This window comes from Oncorhynchus gorbuscha, linkage group LG11 (assembly GCF_021184085.1).
Source record: "Oncorhynchus gorbuscha isolate QuinsamMale2020 ecotype Even-year linkage group LG11, OgorEven_v1.0, whole genome shotgun sequence".
Taxonomy (NCBI): Eukaryota; Metazoa; Chordata; class Actinopteri; order Salmoniformes; family Salmonidae; genus Oncorhynchus; species Oncorhynchus gorbuscha.
In genome coordinates, this window is record NC_060183.1 from 8,468,846 (window position 1) to 8,480,201 (window position 11,356).

At 43.8% G+C, this 11,356-nt stretch overlaps 1 protein-coding gene across 1 annotated transcript in view; it reads right to left on the reverse strand.

Annotated features, from left to right (window-relative positions):
* Positions 1–6,507, reverse strand: part of sft2d1 (SFT2 domain containing 1) — a 58,765-nt gene extending 52,258 nt beyond the window's left edge. Inside the window, exons 1-3 of the mRNA XM_046368475.1 lie at positions 6,313–6,507; positions 4,385–4,471; positions 948–1,030 (exon numbers count right to left, since the gene is read on the reverse strand). Coding sequence (XP_046224431.1) covers positions 948–1,030; positions 4,385–4,471; positions 6,313–6,378 — 236 coding nt within the window. The 5' untranslated portion in view covers positions 6,379–6,507. The remainder of the gene's footprint in view (positions 1–947; positions 1,031–4,384; positions 4,472–6,312) is intronic.
* Between the last annotated feature and the right edge of the window lie 4,849 nt (positions 6,508–11,356).

Consider the following 11,356-nt stretch of genomic DNA (forward strand, 5'->3'; position numbering starts at 1 on the left):
ATCCTAGAGTCCTACTGACTCCTACTGTCTGGCATCCTAGAGTCCTACTGACTCCTACTGTCTGGCATCCTAGAGTCCTACTGACTCCTACTGTCTGGCATCCTAGAGTCCTACTGACTCCTACTGTCTGGCATCCTAGAGTCCTACTGACTCCTACTGTCTGGCATCCTAGAGTCCTACTGACTCCTACTGTCTGGCATCCTAGAGTCCTACTGACTCCTACTGTCTGGCATCCTAGAGTCCTACTGACTCCTACTGTCTGGCATCCTAGAGTCCTACTGACTCCTACTGTCTGGCATCCTAGAGTCCTACTGACTCCTACTGTCTGGCATCCTAGAGTCCTACTGACTCCTACTGTCTGGCATCCTAAAGTCCTACTGACTCCTACTGTCTGGCATCCTAAAGTCCTACTGACTCCTACTGTCTGGCATCCTAAAGTCCTACTGACTCCTATTGTCTGGCATCCTAGAGTCCTACTGACTCCTACTGTCTGGCATCCTAGAGTCCTACTGACTCCTACTGTCTGGCATCCTAGAGTCCTACTGACTCCTACTGTCTGGCATCCTAGAGTCCTACTGACTCCTACTGTCTGGCATCCTAGAGTCCTACTGACTCCTACTGTCTGGCATCCTAGAGTCCTACTGACTCCTACTGTCTGGCATCCTAGAGTCCTACTGACTCCTACTGTCTGGCATCCTAGAGTCCTACTGACTCCTACTGTCTGGCATCCTAGAGTCCTACTGACTCCTACTGTCTGGCATCCTAGAGTCAAGTTAGATGGATAGGATGTAACTTCCAGTTACATTTGAATTGAAGACATTTCCTTTCTAAGCATAATCTCTTGAAATGTAATTGTAACAAGTATATGCATTATACATTAAGTGAAGCTTAATGGAAAAAGCTTTTGTCTTTAGCTCTGGAAAATCATGAATGAATGAATAACTCACCTGGAGAGTGCAGCAAGGTTACCTAGTGTGTAGAACACAGCAAATAGCTTGGTGCCGTTGGGTAAGAACAGCAGTGCAGTGCCCTGGATGAAACACACACACACAACATGAAATCATAACCATGTCCCCCTAGGCATCATCCTACCATCAGTCTGTATACCAGTCTGATCTGAACCAATCAGATCGTTTCCACTGTCTATAAAACTCCTGGAAGACAAGAGGAGAGGTAAGATAGATCTATGTAACCTGGAATTAGGCTATTTGGTAAATATCAGGTCGTTCAAATGTTTAAAATTGCTAATCATTGTATTGCTTTTGTATTGCATTTTCGACTTAAATTGCACGGTTCCCTGAAATAATGTGACACTATCGCCACCTAGTGGTAAAACCCCATATCAATCTCCACACTGACTTCCTGGTTCACAAAAACAGGATCCTTGACTCATTTAGGTTTCTTTTTTGTTGTTGATCATATAGGCTAGGGCTCTCCAACCCTGTTCCTAGAGAGCTACCCTCCTGTGGGTTTTAACTCCAACCCTGTTCCTAGAGAGCTACCCTCCTGTGGGTTTTAATTCCAACCCTGTTCCTAGAGAGCTACCCTCCTGTGGGTTTTAATTCCAACCCTGTTCCTGGAGAGCTACCCTCCTGTAGGTTTTAACTCCAACCCTGTTCCTAGAGAAAGACCCTCCTGTAGGTTTTAACTCCAACCCCGTTCCTGGAGAGACCCTCCTGTAGGTTTTAACTCCAACCCTGTTCCTGGAGAGCTACCCTCCTGTAGGTTTTAACTCCAACCCTGTTCCTGGAGAGACACCCTCCTGTAGGTTAACTCCAACCCTAATCTAGCCCCCTAAAATGAATCAGCTTAGTCCCAACCGGGGTTGGAGTGAAACCCTACAGTAGGGGTATCTCCCCGGGAACAGGGTTTGGAGAGCAGTGATATAGGCTATTAGATCAAGTGTGTCTCCTTGTGGAAGACACCATTGTAGTCAACACCAACCTTACCTCCTGTGATCCAGCTCCTTATGAAAGCATGTAAAGAGTAATGGAGAATAAAAATGCAGGATTAATGATTTAACACATTCCCCAACTTATCTTGTCTTATGTCCACACAACTTCACTTACAGCCTGCAGGCTTCATAACCTGTTACAAACATTCATGAACCTTAATAAATAAAAATATAAAAATGGTGTTATTCAAAATAGAACATTCTGTTGACTCATGAGTTGAGGTCTTCCGTTGTTAATGGCTCTCAGTGTTAAGAACATGGTGTGAATAATCAGTAGAGCTGTTATCAGGACAACTGTTCTGTCAGCAGGCCAGCCCATAACCACACTAACAGAGGAGACAACTGTTCTGTAGACAGGCCAGCCCATAACCACACTAACAGAGGGGACAACTGTTCTGTACCTGGTATCACATCGTGTTCTATTGTAGTTTAGAGCCATCAATGGTCTATTGTAGTGTACAGCCATCACCGGTATCATGCTGTGGACAGAGACTCGTTCATTGAGGTCTATAGCAGAAGGGAATATACTGTACACTGTAGATGAGGAAATGACTCCTATGAGAAAGTGTGGATGGAAACAGCTGTGGGCATTGGAAGGGAAGGCAGAATGTGCAAACGCATATGAAAACAGACAGAGATAATAAGTCCTTCCTGTATACTACATTACCTAAAGTATGTGGACACCTGCTCGTCCAACATCTCATTCCAAAACGATAGGCATTAATATGGAGTCCCCCCCTCACTTTGATGCTATAACAGCGTCAACTCTTCTGGGAAGGCTTTCCACTAGATGTTGGAACATTGCTGCGGGGACTTGCTTTCATTCAGCCACAAGAGCATTAGTGAGGTCTGGCAGTGATGTTGGGCGATTAGGCCTGGCTCGCAGTCAGCGTTTCCAATTCATCCCAAAAGGTCAAGTTCTTCCACAACGATCTCGACAAACCATTTCTGTATGGACCTCGCTTTGTGTACAGGGTCACTGTCATGATGAAACAGGAAAGGGCCTTCCTCAAACTGTTGCCACAAAGTTGGAAGCACAGAATCATCTAGAATGTCATTGTATGCTGTAACGTTAAGATTTCCCTTCACTGGATCTAAGGGGCCCGAACAATGAAATACAGCCCCAGACCATTATTCCTCCTCCACCAAACTTTACAGTGGGCACTATGCATTTGGGGAAGGTCGCGTTCTCCTGGCATCCGCAAAACTCAGATTAGTCCATCGGACTGCCAGATGGTAAAGAGTGATTAGTCACTCCAGCCGACGCTTGGCATTGCGAATGGAGATCTTAAGCTTGTGTGCCGCTGCATGGCCATGGAAACCCGTTTCACGAAGGTCCCCGACGAACAGTTGTTGTGCTGACGTTGCTTCCAGAGGCAGTTTGGAACTCGGTAGTGAGTGTTGCAACCGGGGACATACAACTTTGACACACCATGCGCTTCAGCACTTGGTGGTCCTGTTCTGTGAGCTTGTGTGGCCTACCACTTCAGGGCTGAGACGTTGTTGCTCCTAGACCTTTCCACTTCACAATAACAGCACTTACAGTTGACCGGGGCAGCTCTAACATGGCAGAAATTTCACAAACTGACTTGTTGGAAAGGTGGCATCCTACGTTGAAAGTCACTGAGCTCTTCAGTACGGGCCATTCTACTGGCAATGTTTGTCTATGGAGATTGCATGGCCATGTGCTTGGTTTTATTAACCTGTCAGCAATGGGTGTGGATGAAGTAGCCAAATCCACTCATTTGAAGGGGTGTTCACACACTTTTGTATTTGTATATATATATATATATATATATATAGTGTATAACAAGAGTTGCTTTACTGAAATGTCAACAACGCATAAACTCTCATGAAACTGTCTGAGTGGTCCAGACAGTGCTGGTACCACAGTAAATATAAATAAGAAATATGCCTGAAATAGACACAGGTAAAAGGCCTAAATAGGCCAGGGCCCGTATTCATAGTCTCTCAAAGTAGTGCTGATCTAGGATCAGTGTCACCTACTAAAGTACATGAACAGTGTGGGACATGTTCCTAGATTAGCAGCACTCGTATATAGAGTGTATGGGAACTCCCAAGTATAGAGCTAAAACAGCGGGATAGAGGTAGAGTCAACTTTAGTGACCTGTCAAAACAGGCTCATGAAGACTGCCAGTCTGTTTTAGGGGCTAGGACCAAACAGGAAGTACAAGGCATCATGCTGAGACAGTTTCTTAATAGCCTAGAGTAGCCTAGAGGCCCTTGCCTGTCTCAGAGTAGTACTGATCTCAGATCACTTTTGCCTTATAGATTATAATGAATTAGATTACATGGACAGGGGAGACCTGGTTCTATCCCATATGTAGAGTACAGCCAGGGTCAAAAGTAGTGAGGGAAAAGGGAGTCATTTCAGACTCACTATAATGCTGAAATAGGGCGAAATCTCACCAGTATGGAGCACAGGATCCCTGAAACGAAGCATATGACGAACCACTTCAGCCGGGTGCTGTAGCTGAGGGTCGAGGCATCCAGGACCTGAGGAGAGAACAATGGTAGGATGTCTCACAAGACAGCCGGGCAACGACCCAACGCAAGCACAGACCCAGGGACCCTTCCTACTGATGCTTCTACCATGCTGACCAGTGGCAAAGGGGAGAGAAAAATATAAACGTTTGACCTATTTGAACACACACAAAAACAAGACAACTAATATAACGTATCTTTAGAACTTCTATGACAGCAGCACTAATCAATCTTTGCTTCTGATGCCACATGACGGGAAAAAGAAAGCCATGGTTGTAGTGTAAATCAGCTGAGCGGCACTGAACTGGTTTGAACCAATGCACTGTTTTGAAGTGTAGCTAGTCTGGGAAATTACCACACGTGAATTCATTAGATAAAGGCGGACTTGTTGTGGGACAAAACCATGGTGTCCTTATGAAGGCATACAAAGAGCAGTGTTGCATACAAATACACAGGATTAAATGATAAGACATTGTTAGCTATCACAGCCATACAATTACATATATGATCAATGTACTCGCGAGCTAGCACGTGTGTCGTGAACAACAGCGTCAGCAACAACAGTAGAATCGATGGTTCGCCTTCAAAATAAAAGTCCTCCATTGAAACTGACGCAAACGGATAGAAATAGTGGAATCATACCACAATTGGAATAGACAACGCTAAACAAGGTTTGAATGTTGTTATATACATTTAACAAAATACAATTATTAGTTAGTTTGACCCAAAAAAACGTTTTAAAGACATGTTTTCACTCTGTCATGATAAAGAGTATTGTGTTTATATGGGTGAGAACTGTTTTTATTTAATCCATTTTGAATTCAGGCTCCAACAACAAAATGTGGAATAAGTTAAGGGGTATGAATGTTTTCTGAATGCAGCGTATGCACTGTACTGCCTAACCTATGAAATGGGGTTTCAGCCTACTCCGTGACACCCACAGAACACGACAATGCAGAGTTTACACAAATATTAGCGTCTCAGCTCTTATTGCAAGACATTCATATTGCACGGAATAGTGAGGTGACTGCCCACAGTCAAAGTCCTGCAATAAGAGCTAAGAGGCTAATAGTTGTTTAAATGCTACATAGTTGTGTTCTGTGGGTGTCATGGAGTAGGCTGAAAACCCATTTCATCAGTGCCCAATCCAAAGGTTAAGCAGTCCAGTGCATATTTATTTTATTTAACCTGTACTTATTATTGGTAGGGGGGTTATATAAGTATGCCTCCAATGCAACTGTCAATTCAAATACATCCCCAGTCTGATTTCAACTGACTTTCACACATTTTTTTCCGCCAAATGAAGTAACTGTCTTTTGTTGAATTGATTTAACATTCCAACCTTATGTTAGCATTATCTAGTCCAACTGTGGCATGTTTTCACAAATGGTATCCGTTTTCATCCGTTTCAATTGAGGACTTTTATTTTGACGACAAAAACCGCCGAGTCAAATGTTGTTCACGACACACTGGTCTAGCGACCAAACTATCTCAGCACAGTCGACACATATGTGAGGTGTATCAATGACAATAAGGTGCAAAGTGGTAGCTGAAATACTGGTGACGAACAACATTTAAATTATGCTTTTGATGTGATTAACGGAAATGCACCGTCACTCAAAACAAAACAAAAAAGATATATATATATAACCACTCGATTCGTCATGTGTCAAGCCAAGGTTTTGCGTTGGCAAGCTATCCGGGATCCTTGGGACGTCCCTATGCCAAATTAAAGTTGCAATGTACACAGGGTAGGGTTTAAGTAAGGGTCACGGGGTTAAGTTTAAGGTAGGGACATCTTAAGGTTTCATCATAGCACTAACTGATAAAGTACGTGGTTCTTGCTGTGTTACCTGCGCCGTGAGACCCGTTTCCTCGTTGTCTTCTCGCCCCCCCATCATACTACGAAGCTTGTCCATCGTCGATAATAACTATTTACGTGGATTATTATTTGTTTGTAGCTAAATGAGATAGCTAGACAGCTAAACTAAAATGCAATGCTCGATTGTCTAGTTTGCTAACTTCCTCCGACTTCACAGATGGGCGTATCTATGTCAAACGACGTATGCTTCCCAGGCAGCGCGACATAGAGTTTAAAACTAGATGTTCACTTCCATGAAAAATATTGGTGGTGTTCTTTACAAATATTTTTGTTTTAGTGGAAGAAGTTTTAAATGTTTTACTTAAGCCAATTAGTTCCATTTAATCCAAGTTACATTTAATAAAATATTGTATTTATTTGATATACTACACTATCGACCTTATTACTTTAGATTGTTGGGCAGTTAGAGCACATTATTTAATCACCAATAACTACACTCAGACTACTAAACTTGTGTACACTCTCCTACTAGATTACCACGGTATATGCAAACTGTAATAACAAAGTACAGAAGACAAGGAGGCATTGTTGAAGTAGTGTTCTGATATCAGATTTGAATATCAGAGAATTAGACCAAGGTGTTAATGAACCCTTTACCTTTTTATCTACAACACCTTGTTGAGAAAAGTGGTCCAGGTAGCTGATTTGTATCAAAAGTCACATTGTTTACTCATTATTTAATGCTTAGAATGTGCTCCCCATTGTTATAATTTGACAGTTCTGAAAAGTTGAATTACAGTTTAACTGTGGAAAGTTATCTGAACTAGGGTGTGTTTGTAAATTCAGAGCTTTGTCTGTTTTTTTAAAAACATTTCGCTCTAGGATAATTCAGAGCAGACACTGGAAGAGTCGGGTTGATCAGAGCGATCCGACCTCACAACCGCACCCAAGCCAACTGGCTAAAATTGGCCACCTTGCTAGCTCCTTCCAGACACAAATGAGAGAACACCTGACTCTGACCATTTTACTCGCCCTAGCAGAATTGGTCTGGCTTTTTTTTCATGTTATCTAGAGCATTGGTGACTGTAACTGTGCTGCTGGCAACAATTACGTTTTTGTCCTGTTTCCTATTGATTGGTGGTAGATATTTCTGTTATTCTGATTTGAATAGCAGAGAAGTAGACCAAGGTGTTCATACTCTTTAAGAGCTAGTCCAGGTTAGCCTAGAATCCTACTCTAGCCGCAAGTTTTCTGTCCAAAAACGTTCATTTAATAGCAACTGGTTCATATGAAGAGAGTGGCCGGGAATACTCTTGTTACTGCAGATGCTGCATTTTGGTTTTCCTATGTTCTGTATTGGATACAAAGCTAACACCCAAGGCAGCTATTCTAACTGGGAGCATGCTATCGATAGAACCAAAGGATTTGCTAGGGACACATCAAGCAAGGAGCATTTGTAATGCACTGCACTGTGGAAAGAAAACTGTGATTTATTCAGTTGCATTCATATAGGCTGATTGTAATAGGTGAATTACCCTATCTCTCTTGTAGCCTATATTCATGACCACATAGGCCTTGCTTTACTGTGTCGGACGCTGTCCATTATGCTGTTACAGTGGAGATGGGATACAGATTTCACTTCAAAAGCACTTAATGGAAACGGAAATTAAACTAATGTTTATTGTGGTATAGCGTGCAGGGGGTCTGTGGAGCCATATTAACCTGGCGACACTTATGGAAGGGGGGTAGACTCGGCACACGGAGCTAGCTGGAGCTCGGCAGCATCATCGCTGCTGGGCTTGGTGGCGGCCTCGGTGGTGTAATGTCATATCCAGATTAGCTGGTTAGCGCTAAATAGGCTAATAACAATAATGCCTTTTACTGCTAGCTCAGAAGCTAACTGAACTCTGTAGTGGTGGGGCATGAGGCAGAGTTGAGTGAAGCAGCTTCAACTGTAAACTTGAACCGTCCTTATAAATCTAAATCAAATATTACAGACGGGAAGCATATCTTTATTCATGTAGCCTTCCACGTTATTCACATAGCCTACCACAGATAATTTGTTTATATATATATACATACACACACTACTGTTCAAAAGTTTGGGGTCACATAGAAATGTCCTTGTTTTTGGAAGAAAAGCACATTTGTTGTCACCGGCTTATCATTTATCGCGCAGCCCAATCAGCCACCTAAAACGGTCTTGAGTTGCAACAAATCTTCCCAATGAGCAGATTCGCTTTCCATACACCCACTTCTTTCGTCACAGACACTTGCACTGAGGCTAGGTAACACTGTCACCACCGATAAATCCATGATTATCGAAAACTTCAATAAGCATTTCTCAACGGCTGGCCATGCCTTCCGCCTGGCTACTCCAACCTCGGCCAACAGCTCCGCCCCCCCCCCCGTAGCTCCTCGCCCAGGCCTCTCCAGGTTCTCCTTTACCCAAATCCAGATAGCAGATGTTCTGAAAGAGCTGCAAAACCTGGACCCGTACAAATCAGCTGGGCTTGACAATCTGAACCCTCTATTTCTGAAACTATCCCCCGCCATTGTCGCAACCCCTATTACCAGCCTGTTCAATCTCTCTTTCATATCGTCTGAGATCCCCAAGGATTGGAAAGCTGCCGCAGTCATCCCCCTCTTCAAAGGGGGAGACACCCTGGACCCAAACTGTTATAGACCTATACTTTGCAGACAGAGTTCAGTGTGTCAAATCGGAGGGCATGCTGTCCGGTCCTCTGGCAGTCTCTATGGGGGTGCCACAGGGTTCAATTCTCGGGCCGACTCTTTTCCCTGTATATATTAATGATGTTGCTCTTGCTGCGGGCGATTCCCTGATCCACCTCTACTCAGACGACACCATTCTATATACTTTCGGCCCGTCATTGGACACTGTGCTATCTAACCTCCAAACGAGCTTCAATGCCATACAACACTTCTTCTGTGGCCTCCAACTGCTCTTAAACGCTAGTAAAACCAAATGCATGCTTTTCAACCGATCGCTGCCTGCACCCGCATGCCCGACTAGCATCACCACCCTGGATGGTTCCGACCTTGAATATGTGGACATCTATAAGTACCTAGGTGTCTGGCTAGACTGCAAACTCTCCTTCCAGACTCATATCAAACATCTCCAATCGAAAATCAAATCCAGAGTCTGCTTTCTATTCCGCAACAAAGCCTCCTTCACTCACGCCGCCAAGCTTACCCTAGTAAAACTGACTATAGGTAGCCATGTATGTTACATTACGTTTTTCGTCAATGTTAACGCTAGCTAACGTTAGCTACCTTAACTTATAGAAAATACATTATTTTTTACAATGTACTTAACTTATTGTTGAATATTTGACATAATAATAATACGTGAAATATCAAGTCATGGCGTTTGTAAACTCAGCAAAAAAAAGAAGTGTCCTCTCACTGTCAACTGCGTTTATTTTCATTAAAGTTAACGTGTAAATATTTGTATGAACATAACAAGATTCAACAACTGAGACAAAACTGAACAAGTTCCACAGACTAACAGAAATGGAATAATGTGTCCCTGAACAAAGGGGGGGAGGGTCAAAACCAAAAGTAACAGTCAGTATCTGGTGTGGCCACCAGCTGCATTAAGTACTGCAGTGCATCTCCTCCTCGTGGACTGCATCAGATTTGACAGTTCTTGCTGTGAGATGTTACCCAACTCTTCCACCAAGGCACCTGCAAGTTCCCAAACATTTCTGGGGGGAATGGCCCTAGCCCTCACCCTCTGATCCATCTGGTCCCAGATGTGCTCAATTGGATTGAAATCCGGGCTCTTCGCTGGCCATGGCAGAACACTGACATTCCTGTCTTGCAGGAAATCACGCACAGAACGAGCAGTATGGCTGGTGGCATTGTCATGCTGGAGGGTCATGTCAGGATGAGCCTGCAGGAAGGTTACCACATGAGGGAGGAGGATGTCTTCCCTGCAACCCACAGAATTGAGATTGTCTGCAATGACAACAACAAGCTCAGTCCGATGATGCTGTGACACACCGCCCCAGACCATGACGGACCCTCCACCTCCAAATCGATCCCGCTCCAGAGTACAGGCCTCAGTATAACGCTCATTCCATCGACGATATATGTGAATCCAGCCATCACCTCTGGTGAGACAAAACCGCAACTCTTCAGTGAATTGCACTTTTTGCCAGTCCTGTCTGGTCCAGCAACCGTGGGTTTGTGCCCATAGGCGACGTTGTTGCCGGTGATGTCTGGTGAGGACCTGCCTTTCAACAGGTCTATAAGCCCTCAGTCCAGCCTCTCTCAGCCTATTGCAGACAGTCTGAGCACTGATGGAGGGATTGTGCATTCCTGGTGTAACTCTGGCAGTTGTTGTTGCCATCCTGTACCTGTCCCGCAGGTGTGATGTTCGGATGTACCGATCCTGTGCAGGTGTGGTTACATTTGGTCTGTCACTGCGAGGACGATCAGCTGTCCGGCCTGTCTCCCTGTAGCTCTGTCTAAGGCGTTTCACAGTACATACATTGCAATTTATTGCTCTGGCCACATCTGCAGTCCTCATGCATCCTTGCTGCATGTGCCAAAGGCACATTAACACAGATGATCAGGGACCCTGAGCATCTTTCATTTGGTGTTTTTCAAGGTCAGTAGAAAGGCCTCTTTAGAGTCCTAAGTTTTCATAATTGTGACCTCAATTGCCTACCGTCTGTAAGCTGTTAGTGTCTTAATGACCGTTCCACAGGTGCATGTTCCTTAATTGTTTATGGTTCATTGAACAAGCATGGGAAACAGTGTTTAAACCCTTTACAATGAAGATCTGTGAAGTTATTTGGATTTTTACAAATTATCTTTGAAAGACAGGGTCCTGAAAGAGGGACATTTTATTTTATGCTGCGTTTAGTAGTTATTGAATTCCAGCGCGTGTAGTGGTTCCTTTCGATACCCCCACTTTTCCTGAGAGATGCGCTGAGAGATGACATTTCAGTGGGTGGCAGCATAGAGACTGAGGGATGACGTCACTTTATTCGCCCCAATGAACTCTTCCGGTAAAAAAATAAATAAATAATCCCTCTCTCCCGATT